This window comes from Sander vitreus, chromosome 21, assembly GCF_031162955.1.
Source record: "Sander vitreus isolate 19-12246 chromosome 21, sanVit1, whole genome shotgun sequence".
NCBI lineage: Eukaryota > Metazoa > Chordata > Actinopteri > Perciformes > Percidae > Sander > Sander vitreus.
In genome coordinates, this window is record NC_135875.1 from 10,989,148 (window position 1) to 11,015,492 (window position 26,345).

At 39.6% G+C, this 26,345-nt stretch overlaps 1 protein-coding gene across 2 annotated transcripts in view; it reads right to left on the reverse strand.

Annotated features, from left to right (window-relative positions):
• Window positions 1-1,738: 1,738 nt before the first annotated feature.
• The window catches only part of LOC144535953 (adenosine kinase-like), a 111,852-nt gene continuing 87,245 nt past the window's right edge, over window positions 1,739-26,345 (reverse strand). For both annotated transcript variants that reach the window (XM_078278791.1, XM_078278792.1), the window contains exons 8-11: window positions 15,215-15,250; window positions 9,723-9,837; window positions 2,848-2,934; window positions 1,739-2,526 (exon numbers count right to left, since the gene is read on the reverse strand). In XM_078278791.1, coding sequence (XP_078134917.1) covers window positions 2,402-2,526; window positions 2,848-2,934; window positions 9,723-9,837; window positions 15,215-15,250 — 363 coding nt within the window. In that variant the 3' untranslated portion in view covers window positions 1,739-2,401. The remainder of the gene's footprint in view (window positions 2,527-2,847; window positions 2,935-9,722; window positions 9,838-15,214; window positions 15,251-26,345) is intronic.

Sequence of the window (26,345 nt, forward strand, 5' to 3'; positions counted from 1 at the left end):
CCCATCTGCGGGGCAAAACACTGGCCAGGGCCCCAGTTACTCCTGCATTCAGAAAAATATATTGTGATCGTGAACTCACTTTTGTAAGCGACTATCACAAAGTCAAATGTTGCCTCTCCCTAGTCGTTAACAGCATATTTAAGTCAAAACAGTAAATGAAATGAGATTTTGTATATTGCTGCTGTGCAATACAATTGACATTAAATATTTTCTAAATGCCTTGGGTTCACTATAGCTTACAAAACAGATAGCATAGTATTGTAAAATGTAAATTAAATGAACAGATTTGATGTTTTTTTTTCTTGAATACATTGAGCAAAGTAAAAGTTTACCAGGAAAAGTATGTTTAGTAGTTTCCTTATTGTGGCAGGCATTCTCATTACTTGATCATGGCTCCCTCTTTTTGTGTTTGTGTTTTGCCATCTGTCATCTTGAGAAGCAAATGAACCAGCTGCCATGGAGTGTGATCTTGCCCAATCAGAAATGTGGTCCTTTTCAAAGCGCATCTGTGTGAAACCTTAAAAAATGCTGATGAAAAAGAAGTGTCTCAAAGTTGTTAATAACATTTTGGCTAGAGAATGTTTTCACCTAGATGCCCCCGATTAGCATAAATGCATAAACTATACCTCATTACAAAAGGGAGCTCTTGTGCAGGAGTGTACAAACTGCACTCCTCCTGTCACGCTCAGAGAAAATAAAAGAAATATGATGTAACAGGTTGTTCTAGGGGAACAACAATTTTTTTTATTCTCCAACAATTCTCAATCACACTTCTTTGTAGAACAGATGAGTGTTGAATTATTTTATACAACACTTGAAACACTGCCCAACACTTTTGCTGGCCCACAGTCAGTGGGAGGGGAGGGGCCTCCCTCTGATCCTTGTCTCCAAACCCCCAGCGACAGAACAGCTGGGTACGAAGGATCAGCCTAATTTTCAGGTCCCTCAAATGATCGCCATGAAGTGCAACCACTAATCCCTTAACTGAGAAAAATGATCTCCTGTAGCCCTGCAGTGTAGCGCCAGACCCCGAGAGTCCAGTTAGGACCCAACATGCATGAGTGGGGGTGAACGGAGCAGGACACCAGGCTGGTCCCAGTCCCCCCCCCCCCCCAGTTTCCTCTATAATGGAGAGTGTTGAGCTGTCCAAAAGTGATTAGCATGAGGGAGCCTCTGGCTGATTAAATAATGGGGAAATGCACAAACCCTGTTGTTGTTGCGGTTTGTTTTTGGGTGTATAAGAAACTTCAACTGCTGGTAAACTGCTTATACGTCGAAACTAACTTTGCTTTTGTATAGGAGTATCTTGGTAGAATGAGTTTGATATTTTTTATTTGTATGATAACAGAAGATACCCTTTGCAGTTTTGTACAGTTACATCTGTCACTTTTGAAAATGGAAATCCACCCATAATGGCGCCCCATCCCTAAATTGCATGACAGCTGAATATTAAAGAAATACTCAACTGAAAATGTACTATATTTTAAAGTATGTAGTATCACAATACTTAACCCCTGCAGGCTTGAAAAAGTTTGTAGTTTTCTGCTTCATGATAACACTCATAGTTTGCACTACTAAATACAGCACTTCTGTGGCACACTATTGCCTGCTCAGAGCTCTGAAGATCCAATAGAAGCAGTGTAATTAGCAAATTATTGGTAAAAATAGTTTGGAAAATATTCAGTATGAGGATCAACAGCAAAGAAGTGGATTATGCAGCAGGAAGTTTCTATGGACGTTGGCCATGACTCTGGATCACCATTAGAATCGCTTGGAACTTCTGTGAATCAAAGCCGACTACAGCTGCCGTCCTTCATTAAGGAGCAAACAACAAACTTTTTAGAGCAACATGTCCATAAAAAATGTCCAAACCTATCCGGCAGGATAATGCATTCTCTACCACTGATCAATTTCTTCAGTATGATCCAAACGTTCGTCGCTTTGCGAATAATAAATAAATACACTACTTCCAGCAAAGCTTCAGAGCTATGAGGAGGTGGTGCTAGAACACTGGGAGTGATTAGCTCTGTTGTGGAGTTCCTGAGTGTTTGTAACATAAAGAACATACAGATAAATGGTGGAAAAGTGGTGTGAAAAGTGTTATACTAATATGATGATACATTTGGACACCTTTCAGACCTACAGGCGTTTAGTTTTTGATACTCAAAATATAGATTTTCAGTGGAATGCTTCAACACTACCATTTTATTCCAATATTTGATATTAGTACATTGTTTGTATTGCAACATCTGAGTTTCATATTTGAGCTTGATCAAATATTCAAGCTGCAGCACTTAGTCCCATGCAGTCACTGTAAATAGAAAAAAAATGTACATAAAATCCTGAAGCATACATATACAAGTATCTTGTGGAAAAGACAAAGGTGCAGTGCTTGGATGCATCAGTGAAAGTCTGGCTTCTCTGGGAAAGTGCATCCGACCCGTCTGATGATGACATTGGCGGCGTAGTGTCCAGCCCGGATACACTCCTCCAAGTCTTGCTCTTGGACCAACGCATAGAGGAATCCTGGGTAGACAGAAAAGCAGAGGTCGACCTGTAACCATCCATCACCTCCAAAAATGTTTGGGGAGAATATATCATTAATTTGAGCCAGATACTAATGGTTTTTAAATAAAGGGACAATGCTGTTTCATCCTCAACAGGACCAAAATGATGACTGTTTTATGTGGTGCTATGATCAGTTCATACAGAGTAAAAACAGCAGGCTAAATGTCATGCTCATATAATCTGGAGGCATTACTACGTAACATAGTTGGCCGCTATCAAAGGTTAATTGGGATTGTACACAAAAATCAAGCTGTGTTGAGGATGATTTTCATGCCGTACCTCCCACAAAGGCGTCTCCGGCTCCGTTAGTGTCCACAATATTGTTTTGGTCGATGTTCAAAACAGGAAACGTGGTCACCTTCTCACCTGTGGTCAGCAAAACAAGAGGGATGTTAATTAAAGTTGAACACCCATGGGTTTGTTTTCCTTTTTCTCCCAAGTCTGAGCTTATTATTCAATGGTAACTTCATATAAAAATCATAGGTCATTTCACACAGCAAGGCTGTGTTTTAATTGGAGATAGTTGGTCATTTGACTTCAGCGACGCATACTGTAGTTTTATGGCTTATTAATGACGTGCAAAATAGAAGATTGGTACTTATAGTACATATGTACAACATGATAAATATTGAGTAACTCAAAGGGAGTCATCAAGGAAGTTAAACATTTAGCCTTGATAGGACAGTGAACTTCACTTAGCATAATGGCCACTAAAGCTGAATATAAGCTAACTCTTTTTAAAGTTGGGGAAAGACTTTTGAACGACATTTTCACTGTAATTATGTTTGCTTGATAAATAACATACAGTAGACAACTTACTGTGACGGACAAATGGACTATTGAACTATTGTTTTAGCACAAATGACAATGTTAAACTAAGGGACACTAATGTAAAACAAATCATGCAATGCCCTGTAGTGGCTTGAATAAATGTCCCAAAAGCAACAGATGATCAAATACAAAAAATCTCAAAATGTTTAGGTCAGTACTCTGAATAAAAAAAATGCAAGAACAGTTGCTGTAAGTCGTGTCAGTTCAAAACGGAATCCATTAAATGAGGGTTTTTATTATCTTCAGTGGATTATATTGCTTCAATTATCAGTAGCATATGCACTTCAAAGGGACTCCCAGTTTAAAAGAGAGGGGGGGGGGGGAAGAAACAAAAATCTACCAGATGACAAAGTCTCGAGGTGTAGAGTGACATTAAATCAGCAACTTATGTCAGAACATTCTAAACCACACACACAACCTTCAAACAATTTGAGGGCTCTGGTGCCGACGTGAACCTTCAAAAAGGTGCAGGAGACAAAAGACTGACATGTGGATAAAAGGAACACGAGGAGGCTGACAGACCTCTTATTGAGAAAAAAAGGTTGGACGTTTACGGAGAAGAGAAAAAAACTACAAAAAGTTGTTTAATGAGGCTCCCTGCTAATCTAACAATGGCTCACAAAATATCTGTGCTGCAGATAAGACACCCCCCGCCTTACCAGTTTTTGAATACATTTCTGCTCTTGTCCTACAGGGCAAAAGATACACAACCTTCAGCCGTGCTTATCGACACCTGATGTCAAGGAAATTACTGTAAACCACTAACTGTGACAGAAACCTCATCAAGCTGCATTTGAAAATGACATCTTACAGAGCAGAATGTGACTGTATTACAGGCCAGGGACTGAAGATGTATCAGATAAAGAGTTGTGTTTCATAATGACATTTAATAACATTTTCTCTTTAAAAGTGAAGCAGGAAATTTTTTAATTTTGGCTTGTCATAGTTGGAAAAGCACAAGTGTAATTGATGACTATAATTGATATGCAATTGATAAAAAAAAAACAACTGCATCGATTTAAACTGGTTCCAGGTTGCTGGTATTGTCCATGGCGGGTCATTGTCACTTTCACTGGGACACTTGATGGAACTGAGCCATTGTTAACAAAATTAGTTTCACCTGTGTTTTTCCTGCTAAGACAAGTCAAAATGTCTGCTGTGAAAAAGGTATAGTGTCACGTTGATAATAAATTACAATAAGACAAGAATCCGTTTAGGATCAGCTAATTAGTAGCATAACGACTTCGCTTAATTAATGCCACAGATGAAGCTAGAGAATCCTCTTCCCTCTTAAAACGATTAACCACAATGGAAAATGTGTTCATAATAATTTACAGTTATGTCACTTACTCCACAGTTAAGAACCGTTAAGATGTGGTCGTGCTCATGTGCTGCACTTTGCGGCTATAAAAGCGGATGCTTTAAAGTTTGAGGCTGCTGCACTTGTTCAGCACACAGATTCTGCTGTTCATTAGACCTGAGAAATCAGATATAAATAACTGTAAATATGTTTGCGGAAGTTAAAAGAAATGGTTAACCTCTTCAGTGTGTGGGTGGTAGGAGGAGTCATGTCTTAACCTCTCACATGAAGCTCATCTTTGTGATAACACTACATCCAGAGGTGTCAGAATTCACTGAACAAATTTGAATATGTTAGACCTACTGCTATGTTGTCGCAATTAGCAGTTCTGGATTCCCCACAAAAAGTAAAATACTTTGCCACTTTTTGCAATCACAACTGCTTTCTGTGTAAAGTAATTAGAATACAGAACCACTCTATGAGCTAAAGTCACATAAAAATCTAGCCTAGGTCTTTACAAACAATCTAAAACTAGAACTTACAAACAGTATCATGATAATCGGTAAGTCCTCTAAGTATTCACATTGTTTTACAGCTAGCATGCCAGCTGCGTGGCTCTTGAGATGGCAAAGTGGGTCAGTTGGTCGGTCCACCACTTTGGTCTAAACTGAAATATCTCAACAACTACTGAATGGAGTGCCATGGAATTAGCGCTATCATCAGGTCTACATTTTTATTTATTTTTCCAATATGTTGGTTTATGACTCAATACTTAGAAAACTAATTACATTCCCGTCCGCCTCAGCTGTACTTTAGTGCTTACAAATGTTAGCATCCTAACACTCCGGGAACATGGTAAACATTACCTGCTAACCACCAGCATGTTGACAATGTCATTGTGAGCATGTTAGCATGCTGACGTTAGCATAAGTACTGTGCTGTTCTTAGAAATGCTTTAAATATTTAGCAAAACATGTAGATGTGAACATGAGAATTTGAAATGCAGCACCTAAAAGACATACTTGTCAACATTTATAGAACTTTGTGTGAGCACTGATTCTAAAAGCATGGCACAACAGACTTCCAATATTTCTCTTCCTTCTATCATCACGGCCAAAGTTTTAAAGCTGTGTACTCTGCGGCTGTTCACATAACCTCATTGATGCAAATTATTAAATTTGACTGACATGTTAACTCGGGTTACAGTCCAACAATTCCCCAGCCGCCTGTAACAAAGATCTCATTGGCAAAAATCTGTCATGGAAATGGCAATAAAAAATATTAAAAACTCCTGCCAAAATACTAGACTCTGTTGTTACTGGCTCATGGAATGTCTGAAAACATCACTTTGCTAAACTCATTTCACTGTTATTTTTAATCAATAAAACTCTGCTGTACTTTTTTACACTAACATATTCTTGTTCCTAGAGTTTGTTTGACAAAATGAGTAAAGCAGCAGATTGGTGGTGAATATGTGGGAGTGTAGTATGGCTGTGCTTTGACAGGTAACCTGCAAAAAATAACTGAGAAAAGCCTTGAAGGAATTCAAATACTTTCTCAGAGTAAGCTATAATTGTGTGCTTTTGTTAATTTGCTCTTCATAATTCTCTCATAACAACTCTTGAATGGTGGTGATTAAACTTAAGAAATTCTTTTAACAGACGTCTCTTTGAAATGAGTATCAATTAAGTCCTTTATTATTGGCTATTCTTTTTAACAATGCCAATTCACAGCACAACACTGACTGAGAAAATGCTCTCCTGTTAAAAGATGGCGACTGTACGTGCAAATAAGATGACCTTGGCTTTATTGGAAAATGAGCATATGGAGGGTTGTTCTGACTCTGAAATTATTACATGCTCCACTTGGTTGTGTTCCAGCGCTTTTGTTGCTATTGTTGCTTTGACAGAAAGCCGGTAGATCAAATAGTTGGCACATCATTCAAATTAACTTTGATCCTGTCACACTTTATCATCTGCAACACAAGTAAAACAATTAATACATCATTTTATATCCTGAGTTTCTAAATGAATGGGAATTACACAGGACTACTGTGCTAAAAGGCAGGAGCTAAAGTACTCGGAGTTTAAGTACAACATCTTTATGTGAGAAACTTCCCAGAGAAGACTTCTTCTGGAACATTTCCTGCTGCATTTCAGCCAAACTGGAGTGGAAAACAACGTTACTGCTTTCTTGGCAAATGTGACAGGTTAGGAGCAAGTTGACATTCAATCTGTTTCCCTATCATAACCAGCATCTTTGTTCACAATTGAGTTAGAAAAAAAGGAATACATATGCCTGTAATTACTGTAACCACAGGCAAAAGATCATCGCCAACCAATATCCTTTCAGGGAGACATGAAAGAAAACACTTCACCGTGAGATGCCAAGGAAAAAGAGAGGTCTTTTTCTTAGCCCAGAATGTTAATTGATTTTGTCCTTCATGAAGTATAAAACATAAACATCCCACTTTTTAAACAGACTACTAAGATTTCTTCAAGTAGATTTTATTTGCAACGTTTAATCTACTGTAACTTTAGGGAGAATGACAAATAAACCTGCTCTAAGAAAAGAGCATTTTGCCTTAAAGCCAGTATTTACTCCTCAGTGATTTACTCATGTGATTAACATGTATAGATCAGGTCTTTTTTTCAAAGTTGAAATCTGCCTGCTTGGCCCCCTTGAGAGCCCTAAAACTCGCCGAGGAGCAGAGTCAGGCTTTATCAAGTCCTTATCAGCGATTAGAGTGGCTACCCCCGCTGAATGATCGTTTATTAGATCTCCTCACCGTTAAGGTTCAGGGCACAATGATCTTAATTACTGCTTTAATGGGTGTATGAGCAAAAGCCCAGTGTAGTTCAGCAGTGTCAGTGGCAGCTAAATAAAGGGCCATTTCCCCTGCTCCCAGCTCTTAAAAGGCACGTTGGAAGTGGTGGTGTGATGAAAGGATCCAAATGAAGGGCAGAAAAAAAAAAGAACAATAACAAATTGACATCTCTTTTTGGAGAATTATACCATGGGGGAAGGCATTCTCCCATCCTTAATCACTATAAAATGGTTTAACATGACATGCAGAGGCTGGCAAATGATCAAATCCTGACAGGAAGACAAATTGCAAACAAAATGAGAGATCAAGTTTATTAGAGCGCCGCCTCTGGGAAATGAAAATCTTTAATTCTCTTTTTACATTGACATTTATTTGGCTGGCATGAATAGCGACACACACACACACACACACACACACACACACACACACACACACACACACACACACACGCTGCACATACTACTGTAACTGCTCCACAGCAATGACAGCACAGTCAATGACATTTATCATGTTTGCCTTTGTAGATGACATCTGAAACGCATTGTATTTCATCCCGCCTGCATTCATCATGTATTTTATATAAAGTTCACAGCGGCGCACAGCTCTGTCTTCATGCAGGAGCAATGAGAGAAGCAGGCAGGAATTATCCATCACCTCCAGCACAATTAATTGATTGTTGCTCTTTTTAACTGCCGGGCTCCTGCTTAAAGATTTCTTTTCAGGAAATGTACTTCCAGGAATTCTACTTTGAAAAAAAAGAAATTAGATTTTCTTGATTTAAATACATGCTATTAATTAGGACTGGGCAATAACTATATACTATTATAATTTAGCCTATTGATAAATAAATCATTGATAAATGTCCACCTGATGCATCAAAATCCAATATTCCCTCTCCTTTTAGCTCTGTTTTTGTTCTCCACCAACTCCAGAGGGAAATATCTAGCTTTTAGCTGCTAATTCTACTATGTTCACCAGCTAGTTGCTAATTTGTTGCTAAAGTGGCCTGCTGCAGCTGTAAACAACACTGATGAACAGTGATGAGTGAGGCTGTAAAACTGAAACAATAATTTAAAAGATTAAAAACCTTTGGAGAGCTGAGGAGAACTGCAGAGTTGGGTAATAGTTCTGTGGGTTCCTTTTTCAGATTACAGAGTTTTTTTTATTATACATTTTTAATATAAAAATATTGATTACAGCCGCTTTAACCTTTATCATACCAAGATAGTCTTTTGAGAGTTCTTGCCAAAATGGCAGCACACTTTTTCAGGCAATAAAAAGAAAAATACAATATAGATATAAATACAGAAAAGACATGATTAATCATTGATTGATGAATAATGCCTTCGGTGACATAGTGTACAAAGCTTCAGCTTGTAAATACTCATGCCAGCAGTATGAAATTGAGGACACTGGACACATGTGAAGACAGTGTCCTGCAGTGCTAAAAGTCCTGCTGTAACTGTGCTGCTCTGCAGTCCCCAGTGATGAGTGATATGTTGGAGTCTTTACCTGAGGCCATCTCTCCTCGTGCACAACTACTCTGAACTGCAAGGGCAATGAGGAGAGACACCCTGTGGCTCCAAACAAAGGCAAAGGCTCCCAGTAGTAATCGGAAACTATCGTATCTACCCACACCGCTTAAACTGGCAACCCCTGCTCAGTTATGATGACACTGCCTTTTAATGTCCCACTAACAAATATGCATCACATCAAAGGAAACTGGATTGATTTGAACTGAGGACTAATGTTGTCAACCTCTCCTCAAGGTCCCTCTGCCAGCATTTTGCAGGAAGAATTACACTCTTAAGGTGTAAGAGAAGCATTTAAAATTGCTGAGGACTGGCCTGGAGTCTGTCCAAGACAAAGTTAGAAGTACTTCACAAATCAATGCCTGCTTTTTGCATCCCCCACACTTCTTTTATGCACTGAAATGACAGAATGTAGTGCAAGCATTCTTTTTTTCCAACATCTGGGGTCAATATTTCAGGTTAAACTTCAAAGAAATTACTGATAGTGTTCGGCTCTCTTCAGTCATCGATCTACTATCTATTTAAGGCTGCATTCTGCAGTTTTGAGATATGAGGTTTAAGTGAAGGGTAAAGATGTCCAAAAGAGGCCAAAGTTGGGATGGCTTTGAGTGATACAGTACTTAGGTGGAAATATGTGTTGAATGGCAAACAAAAAATGGCCTACCAACAGTTGCAACAGTGTCATCCTTGCCCTGGGTGAAGACCACTACTCGCTGCCGCTTGTTATTCTCCTTGGGGAGGTTTTGGGTCTTCTTTGCAATCTCTGCAATGTCATCTGTCTGTAAAAACACCAAACCACTGGGTTAATATGTGAAGTTGAATGAATGCATTGTGAAGTGCAATTTCTGAGGAGTTACTCAAAGATCACAACTGTGACTGAGAGGGGTCAGATATTTCCAATCCTGGCAGACGGATCAAGTGATAATGAAACCAGATGGGCTATGAAACTGCTTCGAAAAAGATCAATAGAAGCACTCAATGATGTTTCCATGCAGTTACAGGAAAGCTGTAAAAGATTAGAATGTCATATTCCCTAAGTGAGATGAAAATAAGCGTGTGAAGATATGCTGTTGTCAGATAAAGCTACTTCTGAGCTGAAGGGATAGGTGGTGCGTGTACTGTATCATTCTCTTCCTGAAACAGGCCATCTCTCCTTAGCATCTGCACAGAATGGATATTCTCGCCTGGAGACGACAGAACTCTCCGGAGTGCTTGCCTTTGATCATGAGAGGGATAAAAAAACACACCTGTCAGTGCTACTTTATTATTAACTCATCATAACGTACTATGAGCAGGTGGAATGTCTTTATCGTCATCTCGCAGTGGGGTGGACTCTGCTTTTCCATAATACATGACATTGAGGAGCTAGCATTAGGGGTTGTAGACGCCTCTAGCATCTGTGTCAAAGCTAACACTCGAGCACCTTCAGGGCGAGCAAATACTGTGGTTATGGGAGTAATCAGAGAGACAGGCTCCAACCCAATACCACCAGCCACACTGGCTCACTCAAACCAATGAGCTTTTACACCTCTAAATGCCTCCCAAATGTCCTTTAATCAGCCCTGAGAGGTCCAGGGAGACCCTGGGCCGAGGAAAAATGGGTGTAACACTCTAAGTAAGTGCTAATGGTGAGGTTAATACAGAGGCTGTTAGCCTGCGACGGTGAAAAAAAAGGCAATTTGTCACTGTGACTGGATGTAACCACAAGCACTCCTCCAGACACTAAATGCAAAACCACACAAGGCTTCGGCACATTGTCACCATTTGGTTTTATGTTCGCCGGCATAAAAAAGGCGCTCGACTCAGGTTTAGGAGCTAAAAGGTTCTAAGGGCCAGAGGTGGTAGAGTGAGCATCATGGCTGTTGAGCAGGACAAGCTTTATACACACATAAACACACACATACATACATCTTCCTCCTTTTTGCATGGCAGAAACACTTACCTGAAAAGTTCCTATGGCATGCAGAAAAATAACATGTAAAACAAATGAATTGACAAATGATATGGTCAATGTACTTTACTGTTGACAAATAGCTATATTTATTGTGTGGCAATTGATCAGACATAAATCAACAAAGCGTGAAATATAAAAGCTTCACAAGGGTGTTAAATTATGTTTCTGTGTTGAAGCTGGTGAGAACGGGATCGTCTCACCTGCAGGCTGTTTGACAAACATTGCCAGGGAAAGATTCTTGTAAGAGCTTGATGTAGATAGTTCTTTAAGCATTTAAAAGGGAAACCAATCACAATCAGGCGACTGTGTTCAGATCTGCTGATTGTTGTTTTGAGGACAAGCTTTTTATCTTGTATTTACATTGAAGAAGTACTGCTGTCATTTTTGTTAGTCATCCATAATGTGATGATAACAATGTTTCAGAATACATTTAAAGTGTATCTTGTCAGATATTGACAACTGGGCAGCAACTACAACAGTATCCAATCATAGTATCCCTCAAAAGTGCCCCACTGACCAATGAACTGGACCTCACTGGCCTTAAAAGAGTCACACTGCATAGAAAGACACACTTCTGTACACACTTTCAGATGTTTAGTGTAAATTTGACAGAATAACTGTAATAAAATAAAATATTTTCTGTACTACAGTAGGATAAAAATTAAATAAAAAAGTTTTTTCTCAATTCTTTGTTTAGTGTCTTATACAGTGGTGTGAAAAAGTGTTTGCCCCCCTTCCTCATTTCCTGTTCCTTTGCATGTTTGTCACACTTAAGTGTTTCGAACATCAAACCAATTTAAACAATAGTCAAGGACAACACAAGTAAACACAAAATGCAATTTGTAAATGAAGGTGTTAATTATTAAAGGTGAAAAAAAATCCAAACCATCATGGCCCTGTGTGAAAAAGTGATTGCCCCCTAAACCTAATAACTGGTTGGGCCACCCTTAGCAGCAACAACTGCAACCAAGCGTTTGCGATAACGTGCAATGAGGCTTTTACAGCGTCCTGGAGGAATTTTGGCCCACTCATCTTTGCAGAATTGTCCTAATTCAGTTACATTAGAGGGTTTTTCGAGCATGAACGGCCTTTTTAAGGTCATACCACAACATCTCAATAGGATTCAGGTCAGGACTTTGGCTAGGCCACTCCAAAGTCTTCATTTAGTTTTTCTTCAGCCATTCGGTGGTGGACTTGCTGGTGTGTTTAGGATCATTGTCCTGCTGCAGAACCCAAGTTCGTTTCAGCTTGAGTACACGAACAGATGGTCGGACATTCTCCTTCAGGATCTCTTGGTAGACAGCAGAATTCATAGTTCCTTTTATCACGGCAAGTCTTCCAGGTCCTGAAGCAGCAAAACAGCCCCAGACCATCACACTACCACCACCATATTTTACAGTTGGTATAATGTTCTTTTTATGAAATGCAGTGTTCCTTCTACGCCAGATATACTTGGACACACACCTTCCAAAGAGTTCCACTTTTGTCTCATCGGTCCACAGAATGTTGTCCCAAAAGTCTTGGGGATCATCAAGATGTGTTCTGGAGAAATTGAGACAAGCTTTGATGTTCTTTTTGCTCAGCAGTGGTTTTCTCCTTGGAACTCTGCCATGCAGGCCATTTTTGCCCAGTCTTTTCCTGATGGTGGAGGCATGAACGCTGACCTTAACTGAGGCAAGTGAGGCCTGCAGTTCTTTGGACGTTGTTGTGGGGGTCTTTTGTGACCTCTTGGATGAGTCGTCGCTGCGCTCTTGGGGGTAATTTTGGGCGGCCGGCCACTCCTGGGAAGGTTCACCACTGTTCCATGTCTTCGCCATTTGTGGATAATGGCTCTCACTGTGGTTCGCTGGATTCCCAAAGCTTTGGAAATGGCTTTATAACCCTTTCCAGACTGATAGATCTCAATTACTTTCTTTCTCAATTGTTCCTGAATTTCTTTGGGTCTCGGCATGATGTGTAGCTTTTAAGGATCTTCTGGTGGACCTTACTGTGTCAAGCAGCTCCTATTTAAGTGATGCCTTGATTGTGAACAGGTGTGGCAATAATCAGGCCTGGGTGTGGCTAGAGAAATTGAACTCAGGTGTGGACAACCACAGTTATAGTATGTTTTAACAAGGGGGCAATCACTTTTTCACACAGGGCCATGATGGTTTGGATTTTTTTTCACCTTTAATAATAAACACCTTCATTTACAAATTGCATTTTGTGTTTACTTGTGTTGTCCTTGACTTTTGTTTAAATTGGTTTGATGTTCGAAACACTTAAGTGTGACAAACATGCAAAGGAACAGGAAATGAGGGAAGGGGGCAAACACTTTTTCACACCACTGTAGTAGAATCATATTTGTGATATGATTACATTGTGTTATAATTTATAATAATAAAAAGTCTGTTGTCAAAATGAATGATTGATTTGGATGATGTTGTCAAAAAGAGTTACTCTAGTTTGCAATGTAGAATTTTGTTGGATAGATACTAATGGAAGTTGATTCGACAAAAACAATTACCAATTCCTGATAAATACTCCAGAGCTTTCAGCCGCGTCTCTCGACCTTCTTTGGAGGATGGAGTTTGCTCGGTTGTCATGGAGACATTTTGATACGTAATTTCGGTCACATACAGACCATCCTTTAACAATCACCATGACAACTGAGCAAACTTCTTCTGCCTACGAAGGCCATTGGATACGGCTGAAAGTTCCGGAATATTTCCAGTAAGTGCCAAGAATCTTTTGTCAAACTACTATTTCCAAGATCTTAAAGCTCATTTAATCACATGTGATTTCACACACATTTGATATATTGTATATAAGCGTTGGAAAAATATCCTTATTATACCAATTATACAGATTTCATCTATATCGCCCAGAGTTATTCTGCACTCATATTAAGTGTAATGTGCACGTGTGAATGACAATTTTCCTCCAATAATACTGGTTTAACAATGCATATATGTAGCTTCTTGCTTTAAACAAAGTTATAGAAACTATACAATGTATATATTGATATTTTGAAGACTTACAGTATACAAGTACAGAATGTGGGCAGGTAAAATTGTCATCAGAAAGTGACAAGAAAAAAATAGAAGAACCTGTTTGAACTGCAACCATCTAGAAATGCAGTAAGTACAATACACACCACACTGATGTTATCTGAGAAATCACATTCATCCAATGCAATTTTTCAGAGTGTTCTGGCAAATTAGGTTGACATGGAAAATGTCAAAGAATTGTAACTACTAGGACAGTCTACACTTTGCCCTTTGTGCTTTTTTTTTTTTTTTTTTATACGAGGCCCCCTCCATCACTACCAGCCCCCCCACCCCTCTTTTCCTGCCTTCATCCCTTCTTTTCTCTTAGACCTGTCACTGCCATCAGGATTGCATTTCTATTCCAGTCACGTTGATCACACCGTTAGTGATTCTGGATGACAATTATTCACACAGTGCAGAGCCATACTCAAGGCAGCTCTACCTTTGAAAGAGAGAAGGCACTTAAAATACCTGAGCCCATGTGAAACACACACACACACGTGCACACGCACACGTATACACACACACACACACACACACACACACACACACACACACATAGAGGCTATTTGTGTTTTTGATTTCACATTTTAAAAGCAGCACAAGGAATATGCAAAATGCAAGTAGAAAATAGACCAAGGGAACATTCATTTTACATGTAAGAGGCAGCCCCACTTTAAAGCACATTCTATGGGGAAACAAGCACTGTAATTTTCATTTCCATAATCTAAAACCACAGGTGGCTGTAATTTGGTTATTAAAAGACTACAGTGTTTCAGTGTGGTGTAATACCATAGCAGTGAAGGGAAGACATACAGTATCATCCCTGAGTGCAATGAAGATAATGAGGAGGCTTTTTAACCAGGCAACCTGATGAGCCCCGAGCCTGCAGAGAAAGGCTTGAAACCATGCCCAACTTCTCAGCTTCCCAAGAGGCTTTTCAAAATTCAATAAATAACATCTGTAGGCGATGTTGGGTGCAGACCTAGCAGAGTGCGTCATAACAGAGAGCTGGCTGAACAAAGAAACCATGACGACTGCCAGGTTTCCATAGCAACTGCTGCAAGGCCTGGAGAGTATAATAGCACATCAATCACTGTCCAAAAAGAACTTCATTATCAGCAAAAATAAACCTTTAGGATCTGTTTAGTGTGCAATTGCCGGTCAACTCACCTCAAAGCCCAGCTCTTTGGCAAATGTGGCCGCCTCCTGAAATAGAAAAAAAACACACAAATGAGCAGTTAATTACAGAGTCACAAACAGAGCACAATGTCACACTCCAGACGTGAAGTAAAGACATCTCGCTTGCCTTCCCTCCTCACATGTGCGGCCATGTCACTTGAGAATAAGTAACCTGAGTTAGTTTTGCTCTGCCAACCCCTAATTTAATAGGCACGTAGCCCACCCATTTAATCTATTGCCCCACTTTGTCTCGTCTTACCATGACAGTATGAGGTAACACCACGTCAGCCTCCAGCTATGAAACCACCACTGAAACCATGAATATGTGTTGGTATGTGGGAATCCCCAACACTGCAGGCATTCAACACCCACCATGTTTCTTTAGTCTCCTAACAGGTGCACTTAAAAGGCCCATACAAGAGTTTATGCAAGTTTTTGATCCTTAGCTACAAATCATGTAAACGTCACATTGATGCTTAACTTTTTCAAATATATGCTGTATATATATATATATATATATATATAGGCTGTCAAACAATTAATTAATTAAATACATTTTTAATCGTGATTAATCGCCAAATTTCTATAGTTAATCACGATTAATTGCATGTTTTATCACATGAATAAAATTCTATTATTTTGCATTTCAGAACTGTTTTTAAGTACATATTAACAATGGAAAGCCATTCTTACCAGTGTATCTTAATTGGGAATTAAATGAATGCAAAGAAAGTTACTTTATGAACTTGACTTTAAGATTTGTAAGTGTTTATTATTTATTTACTGTAAACAAAAGAAAAATGTGTAAATCTGTCATTATTGCACAATTCCTACAAGTACCTAACCTAACTGAGATGTAACACTAACACTTTGCTTATACAAACAAAATGGTCCAAATACCGAATGCCACAGCAGGACATTTGTAACCTTTACGTTTTTCTAATAAGGAATGTAACAATTCTCCTGGACAGAAAAGGGGGTGGACAATGTCCCAAATGACAAAAACGATACAAACAACACAGTCCTAAAACCATATGCTGATATACATAGTCAATATAGTGTGCAGTAACTCCTAAATAATTTTGATTATTCACTGATGACCAGTGATCACCGGTTAATGAGACAGCGTTTGCCGCACTTTGCAGCAGTTCTAGTGTGGCTGCTTTCTCCGTGTCGTACAGGCTGTGTATGCGTGAAACTATACTGTCCCCCTCGAAAACTTTTTAAAAGCAAACTTTCCATTCAGAATCTTATTGGCATCCATTTTGGCGTCTTGCGTTCGCCATCCACTTAAAACGTAACATTAGCCTACTACTCTTTGGCCAGCTCGCAAGCCCAAACAAGTGTGTGCGGCGTGCCTGTTGTTTTGTTTCCGGTCTAGCTAGATCCGGTGTGGTGTTGTAGTTTTTCTAATATTACTAGTTGTTGCAACAGCATGTGAAAAAAACTACAAAGTTTGCTATGCCAAAAAGAATGTTAATCTCGCGATAAAACAATGGGTTTACGCCAGTAAAATGGGTTTGCGTTAACGCGTTTAACTGACAGCACTAATATATATATATATATATATATATATATATATATATATATATATATATATATATATATAAATAAAACAAACCTATACATTTGAATATGTTCAGTAATTGTGAATAATGTAAACAATTATACCTGTGTTTTTGGGACGTTTCAGGGTCTGCTAATTGATTTCTAAATTTCAGTATGGAAATTAATGGAATGAATGCTTGGAATAATAGGGAAAAACATCCAAAAATCTAACACACACCAGCATGTTTAGCAATATGGTCAGCTGTGATGTCAAATATGTGATTTGTAGGCCAAAACATGCAAAACCTCTGGTATGATTCTTTAACTGGTGACAGAAGCTGTTGCTTGTCGGTTCAGAACGATGCCACAAATCATGACAGACAACCTTGTGCACTAATTCACTTTTGACCCCAGACGGAGCAATAAGTTGATGCTATGATTTTAAACAATCCAATTATCTGCAGAAAGGGGGCTGGTATTTCCCTGACCTTGGGGAGAGGTTGACAACCTGGTTCTCAAACAGAAGGGGAGGAGATGACATGGAACAATAAGGTTACTAGTCCCTGGAGGAAAGCCTCATGGCTCTCTGCCTTGGATCAACATCACAGCGCCAGCAATATGTCAATTCATCACCCCACTCGACTCCTTCAACACACACACAGGGGCAAAGAGGGTAGTCAATTAGCCGCTGTAGTCAAGAAGCGGTTTTATAATGAGTCAAGGTGCGTCGTCTTTTTTTCCCCTCCTTTCGCTTTTGTCAGTCTATTGAAGGCTTAGGTCTCACATTTGTTTTCATTTATTTGAAACCACATATTGACTTTTCTCCTCAGGAACGTTCCATCACCGGCGAGTATGAGGCATCTCACAGGGACATGAGTAGCTTAGAAAATGTCTCGTCAAAACAGTGATATTTCATCTGAAATAATTTAAAAGAGACACATGAATGAAAATGATGGTGCTGTTGAGCGGCACATGCCTCTATCTCACCCTCCGTCTCTCCCTAGTTAGCAGCTATACTATTTGTGAGAAAAGCCTTTGGAGAGAGTGTGGGTGTTATAAGAAAAGATAATTGAAGCGATGTCTATGAGGCATGTGTACAGTGTAATCCCTTTTAGGAATTTATTAATTTCTATGAGCTGTTATGAGTGCCAACATCAAAAATATTTGGTACTATAAGCTCAGCTAAAGCTAATATATTGGTATGATAAATACTGTACAGTGGTAAATAGGCAATTACAGGAACTACACAGGCAAGTCAATAAAACTCAAAACAATAAAAGTAATAATTTCTTAAGGGGCTTACAGCATTAATATTCAAAAATCTTGTGTTTATGGTGTGCATGTTTCACACTTGACGTGTGCTGTTTTGGTGTGTTGTGGTAGATGGTTTTCAAAATGACGGTCCATGTGCTTCTACAGCTGTCGCAACAATGACAAGTGCTTCGAGTGACATCTGGGCAAAATCCTCTCGCGCTCAAAAAAGCATCTTGTTTGTTCAGAGATTGCTGTGATTGCATGGTCGCCTCTGATGATCCGCTCCGAGTCTGATTCCGAAGGAGAGTACTGTTGCAGATTTCGGGCCCTGTGAGTTCTCCTCCTTTTCCTCCTCGGGCAAACAAGGTAAAAGATAACAAGGCGGGCTGAGCCCTCTGCAGCCATAGTTAGTATAAAGCTATCAGAATGTGTGAGATGTTGCTGCTGTCAGAGGCTTAAACAGTCAAAGGGATATTTTTAGAGAGCTTAAGCTAATAATCCAGGGCCCAGTCAGGGGGGCGGGAGTCTACAATTTCTTGCCAAGCAAAATGAAAAAGGAAATACACACTTCATGCAAAGGGCAGTTGTCAAAGCCTAACACTTTGTTTTCCTTGACAATGTATGTGACAGGAGCCTAGCAGACCTGGTCTGTGCAGACACAGTATGCAGGTAGTCTCTGTGAAGTTACACATGCTGTATAGACTTTATTTTATTTCTTTTAATGAAGCTAAACTGCTCAATATGCATTCAGTCTTTAAATAATACCTTATCATGAACAAAGGAGCAAAGTGAGCATTCAGGGCTCTGGATAACATAACAATAATCCAACACGATCATTACATTTTCCCCATGGTGCTATATTTAGGAACACTGATCATCACAACAAAACTATTTATAAAAAATAGTTGTCTTGTTGTCCCTGTTCACATGCATCTCATGGCAGACATTTCTTACTGAGCAAAAAGAAAAGAAACTGGAGTAGTTGTTATTGGCTCTCATGATAAAATATTACCAGTAACAAACCAAAGCAAGCATTTAGTTTGTCCTCCTTAGTGTAACAAGTTGTTGAGCATATGTCACAGCAGGAGTGAGAAAAAAAAAAATCTAAATTAAAGTGCAAACCTCAGTGCTAAGGTTAATAAAAGTTGATAAGCTGAAAAACATAACTCCCCAAGGCCATTCAGAAAATAGGCATTTGCTTGACCGTGTGAGCCCAAGCTGATGCTGAGGCAGAAATTGAATTGTATTTGACATTGTGTGTGTGTGTGTGTGGGGGATGATATACAGATGAGGGTATAGCCCTGACAAGTTATTTACAACACCCCTGTTTTCTTCTTCCTTTCTGTGCATTTCAATACACGTTCGTTTCAGACATTGCAGTTTTATGCCTACAACCATTTCATGGAGAACTGACTTCCACAATTGAAGAATTTACTTAATAATGATGACATCTGGCTAAGTCCGCAAGCGAAAGGAAAACAGATTATCAGGTCTGGACAGATCAGTTTGATTTGCTAAATCACCTACTGTTGAAACCTTTCAAACTAAACTAAGCATGACTGGGTCATGCCATCTCAAATAATTCAGCCAATTATCACTACTTACAGATACATATATACAACAATGGCAGATGACATGTTTACCTCATTCTCTGCATGTAAGCGTAAGACATCACTGAGGCGAGTCAGACAGCTTCCATAAATGCCCAGTAAAAACAACATCTGGCATTCAACTCAAGCGTTTCCAGCCAGATTACTACGGCATACATTGCAGGGTGGTGGGTGGGGGTGGAGAATGAATAACTAATTACGGTGATGGCATCAGCGGGGTTAGTGACTTGACCTTGGGGTCAAAAACAGGACTCCTCACTGCGCCATTAAGTGGCATGTTTCATCTCTACCTAGTTATTTTCCTACATGGGGGTGTGATCGTACAGGGTTTTTGTGATTTACATCTGCCATACACAGACAGTTTAGCTGGATTCAAAACTAGGACTTCCTCTAACTCCCAAATGCATTACCTTAAATTTGTCTTTTTATCAGCGTTGCTCTAATGTCCTGAAGCAAAGTTGTGAAAAATTACAAAAAAACACCTGCTGGCAATTGAGATTTTCTTCCCCCCCCCTCTACTTTAACTTTGTCCACTGTTTACCAGATGGTGTATTGTTGTAAGATAGTATTTACATGTGCAAAACCTTCTGCAGTGCATAAGATGGTATTCATTTTCAACTTCTGTCAAACCTCTCTGCTCCCCTCAGGATGTGTTCATTATATAATTCACTGCTGTAAACTGCAATGTCACTTCTGCTTAGAAATAGGAATGTCACCGTCGTGTTTTTTTGCCCCCCATTCCAAATCCATTAAAATTGAGTATCTGTTGATCTGATACTAGTTCAGTATTTATTCCCATAACATGTTTATTTTTCTATACTGTTTCCTACATATGACAGCTACACAGTGCACACTTACAGTGAGCATACAATAAAACTAGATATGTTTGATGGCTGAATAGCTCTGGATTATGAAAACAGTCTGCATAATGTTTTCCTATAATATTTTGTGTAGAGTCCAGTTGTGTTTGGTAAAACAGGCTTTTCGGTGGTGAGAAGCGTGTCAGTGACTTAGATGTCCTGAGCCAAACAGGGCATCGGTATCGGCTAAAATAAAGCTAGGTTTGCACGATATTAACAAAATATGATATTGCGATATTGATTATGAATACTGCGATATTGACATTTTTAAACTTTTGTAAAATTACAAAAGTTACGGTAAAACTCATCAAAATAGATTCATAACAACACAAGGTTCATTTCAACTGACAGTCGTATTGGACTGGTCCAACATGAATACATAAATAACGACCATGTCTACAGAACAGGACATGTTTTACTGGTTGTACTGTATAAAATAAATAAATAAAGAGAACAGGACACAACTTTTCTTTCGTTTCTCTGATTTGTTTTCCGTTTTGTTGTCTCTATCCATTTCTTCACTTACACTACTAGTCTGTCACTCTGTCGAAATATGCACACACATGGTACACTCCGTAGGGTTTGTCACGTAGTGGACCCGTGCGCTGACGTAGTACTAAGTAGTATCGGATTGACTCTGATTGGCATCTGGGACAAAAAAAACTTGATCGGGACATCCCTAAAAACCATACTTAAAAAAACTACTTCTTGTTCATTTTGGCCTTTGGGGCATACAGTTGATAACTGATTACAAGTATTTAATGTCACTCACTTGGGAGATGTGTTGTGTTTAAATGAATAGCTATATGGTTTTTACTAGACAGCAATAAAGGGTATGCAAAATCCTCAGCATTCACACAATTATGCCAATTAATTAGTATAGTACTGCAAATTGAACCAGAATCAAGGAAATAACCACAAATCATTTGTTTGAACATTTCCCTTTAAATCCATTTTGATGAGATTTGTCCAAACTGGAAAGCAAGTGCGTGATTAACCTAAGCTTTCATGTGACCGATTTCAACAGTGCCCTTTCCTGCCAGTCCATTACACACCTCTGGCAACAGCCTCTACTCCCATCTATCTCAGGCTGCCTGCAAGGGCAGGAGAGAGGTCTGTTAGCAAGCCCACAGGGACGACAGCAGCACCTACAGCACAGGTCCAAAGGTTAAACAATCGGAAACATGTGCAGTACATAAATATCTCCGTTGATAGCAATCTTAGGATGAGAAAGCAGGGTTTGCATAAGGGGCTCAGAACAGAGGATGTGACCTCAGACAGAGCAGGAGGGCATTCAGCTGGTCCGGTGGGGCTAATGGAAGCTGCGGCAGCGGCAGTAGCAGCTTTGTGCTGGGGGGAGTTAGTTATCAGCCTGATGGCCTTATCAGCACTGAGGGCCTCTATCACACATCTCACCTCTGGGCTCTAACAAGGGGTCAGCGCACAACATCAGACTACCAGAGACTGGCTATCTCTCAAGGAACAACACTGGATAAAAGGGAAGATGGGGAATGGACAGGTCTGCTCAACAAGCAGAGCTAATGCAGCAGCTTTTACGTAGTGCTTATAACTCTCAATCCAATAACATTTCCATCTGATTGTAGAATTTAAATTCTATTTAGATTTTATTTGATTGTTTGACTCTGCACTAGAGTGATTCCAGCTCTTTGGGGCACATTTATAGGGTCAATTAATCAATTTATCTTACAATTAAAGTGTTTGGGTGCAACAGCAATTTAGGGATTTGTTAGTCTCGCTTTGCCAAACCATCCTCCAAGGTGCTGCGGAGGAGAAGTCTGGCTAGTCCACACAGCATTCCGGGATGGGAGAAAAACGTGCTCTGGTTTATTGGCATTTCTTTAAACACATCACAATCGTCATGGGTGGCGCCAAGCTCTGCCCTGAGCCGCTGTAAAATAGCCTCAGGAAGGAAATTGTTTTGGTGGAGCATGTGTACGTTCAAAAGTTGTTTTAGTCACGCAAGAGAAAACTCAGATTGGACAGATAGTCTAGCTAGCTGTCTTAATTTACCCTGCAGAGATCTGAGGAGCAGTTAACCGTAGTCCTCATAAATCGACCAGAGTTTAAAATTCCAACACAAAGAAAGCGGTAGCAAACGGACATCGGCGAAAAGACATAAATCCGGCAGAATTTCCTGCGGCACCGGAGCAATCCCGGAAGTGGAACGCTGTGGATATAGACTAGGGATTTGTTAACGTTAGTTGAGTTTAAGTTCTCTGAATACCCTCTAGTTATAAACCTGCACAAACCCACTATTATCTGCCAAACTGATCACTATGCTGGTTGTTTCACATAACAAAATGGTATTTTCTCTCTGATTATAAGAAAAAAAAGATTTTGGGTTTTTCCATGCACCAATCAGAAAGTAACAAAATAAAAATCCACAACACTTTGAGTTGCATGTGAGTCAAACCTGATCAAAACACACCTTTCTTTCAAACTATAAGTTTGATTGTTGCTTATTTAATCACAAATATTTAGTATTATAGAGAAATACAAGATAAAAAACCTAGTTTTTGGGTGCTTTTACTTGCTTATATTATTGTGCAATTTTGAGGTCATGTTTGTGTCATCCAATATGGTTATTCTCTTAGTTTATCTCTGTTTTGCATGCATATTTGATATCTTTGCAGATGGTTTATTGTGTGTAAACTTTGCTTCAAATAATGACCTCTAGAATGGTAATAATGATTATACGCTTATTTTTCACTCTGGGTAAAAACAGTCTTTGTTGAAAAGTCTGCTATAAAACTTTTTGATGAGGTTGAACCCAACTTCATCGCAGTCCATCAGTTTTCCAGCAGCTTATTATCCAGTAAATTCAACAGATATTTGGTCAGACAGGTCAAGAAAGCAACCTGCTTTTTTTTTTTTCTGCAGTGAACTATTGAAAACAGTGACTATGCCCTCCTGTGTATAATAAACATATGAGCATTTGGCCTGCTCTATTTACCCCCTAATGAGAAACAAAGATCTGCTCAGGAGGGACTTGCATGCTTCAGACAATAAAAAACCCAGGGAGGAAAACAAGCTCTGAGAATAAGTCAAACCGTTTGTGTGCACAAGGGACAAGCTTTGTCTGAATAAATTGGCCATGCAAAAATTTAGACAATGTCCAACGTGTTGATGTGGCATAAGATGGCCATTTGCCAGATGAAAAGCTGCATGGAGGGCAGGGGCCCTTCAACAAGAAGGCTAAATCATTTCATATTTATGCACACAGCTAACATGCAATAGATGTTGCAGGGAGAGCGAAACCATGGCTCTTCTAGAAGGGAATACTTGCATGATGCAATCTAAAAAGCCACAATAAATCAGAAAAAAAACATAATTTCATTCAGTTCAAGTGGGAGCAACGGGGAGATTGAGCTAAGCAGCATTTCTATAATAAGCCCATAGGTTTTATTATCCATGGCATGAGGCAAATTAATTTCTTATTACGGGCGGGTATATTATGCTTGTTGATTATGTCTCTGTCACTTTCTCATCCAGAGTTTTCTAACTATGAGGAGAATAGGGGGAGTCTTCCAAACGACACTGGAAAACATGACTGTATAGCCTGGACTGTGGGAATACAATCATGAGCAGACAAAGGTCAGTCCTCCCGCCAACTCTGTGTGGATAAGGGGGAGGGGTGTGGGGGTTGTAAGGCTATCTGGGAAGCCCACTGGTGTTCAAACTTCTGCGAGTCCCTCCAGCAACAAGCAGATATCCTGCACTCTCTCCTGCTGTGACAGAAATACACTGGCCTCTGTTCCAGCAGAACGTGGGCACTGTGATGATCTGCTCCCAGCACAATAGCTCCTATTACATCCATAATTATTCTCCTTCAGAGGACTCTACCGTGTGCCCTGGCTGCCCGACTGGCAGGCTTTCTATCCACCTCCTTGTTAAAGATGCTCTATGGTCTCACATTTCATGTTGCACTGCCAAAGACCCCCCTCTCTTAACCCCGGCATTTTCAAATATTTCATGGTTCAATCCCAGGGTTGGGGAAGGCGGCTTCAGCAAAGCACAATTACAGTGGTTAGTCGGACTCCTCTGGTGGAGCCATGCTGGCTCCCAAAGTACCATGACTCGCAAACAGACAGGCCAGGAAAAACAGAGAAATCTTGGAGAAATCATTCTTCTCCTGTACTGAATCCTCTCGCTGCCTCTATACACACAGGAAAAGGCTGATTTAATTGTTTAATTGTAGCAGTTGCAGTATCTTGTAGGGACATTCACTTCACTTGATTGAGTTGTGGTTCAGAACCTTTTTGGCTTGTGACCCTTGAAAGAAGACATAACAATCTTCCTCTTACAAATGAAAAGTTGAGTTGAAGTTGAAAAATGCACTATTGTTCTATTTAATGCACTTTTGCTACTCCAGCCTCACTTGGGAAGACCAATAGCTTATAGCTAATGCTACAGTATGTAATAGCAAACATTAGGGAGATATTGATGCATATATATTACTGAGTCAGTTTGTTGACTATTTACTACTTGTGCTACTGTTAGACTACATTTTAGCAACTTAAACATTTCAATTGATTTATCACAACATTAAAACATCTCAGCAGGAGTCATGCGATTTGTTTGCTGCTGGTGGCATAGATGACTGGATAAAGTGTTCCAAGGTGGCGACCTATTCACTCCAATAAAAGTTGCTCATTGGGCACATAAACCAAAACAGGTTTTCATGCTTCCTCTAACGCATAAGCATTAATGCATAAGCATTAGAAACATTCTCTGGCTGAACCTGCAGGCTCTGGCACAAATGAATTGTAGAAAAATAATTCACTGATACACCTCTTCTAGAGTCTTTTATATTTGTATTGGCCATAATAGCAAAAATTGTGCTTTTGAATACAAATAGCCATTATGGACTGTTTGTGATGCTCTGAAAAATGTATTAATCATTTTACTGACACTTTCAATGATTGTGTATTGGAAAACATTTTTGGTCCAGTGGACGTTATGTGACTTGCACCTCTGATTGTTCCAACTATGCCACAATTGCTGCTCCTGGGGGCTTCTTCTACTCGCTCTCAGTCAGACTGCCTAATGATGATGTAATTCAGTGGTTCCCAGCTAGTGGGTCACAGCCCAAAGGTGGACCACAGGTCCATTCTGAGTGGGTCGCGACTCGCAAGAATGTAGGTCAACTTCGGAAAAAAATAAAATAAAATTAAAAACATTTCCAGCAAAGCAGCGGTTGTATTGCCCTGTTCTTGTCATCAGGCCTGTTTACATGTAGTCTCGCATTGCCAGACCTATCTCATCAGCGCTGCATTATGATCTGGCTACACCGCCTATCTATTCTGGAATAGTGGGGGAAAAAAACACTCTGGTTTGTTTGCATTTCTTTCGACCAATCACAACCGTCCTGGGCGGCGCTAATCCTCGATAGCGAGAGGGGAGAAACATCCGGGAGACGGTCAGGCTTTATCCCAGCAATGTACATCTGTCGAGCCAGACTAGTTTACATGTTATGCTGTAAAGTAATATTTAAAAAATAAAATAAAATAAAAAAAGCTGAATGTGTTGTAACTGCTATTGTAATGCTTTTAGTAATGCTTTCGTTACTCTCTGGCTGCAATGTTTCTTATTTCAAAGAGATTTCAGCCCCTGTACTTTTTAAAAATTTTAGTAGAGGTAATAGTTCATAATTTGTGAAGTGAAATTTAAGGCCAGCACAGTGGTTAGTATAGGCTCTGCACTGTAAGAAGGGGATGGGTTTTATTCACTCATAGGCAGAATGGATTAATTGAAATGAACTGAATGGGTATTAAGTGGGTCTATGAGGTATTTGTGTGGACTGTGACCGGTGGCTCAGCCGGTGGGGAA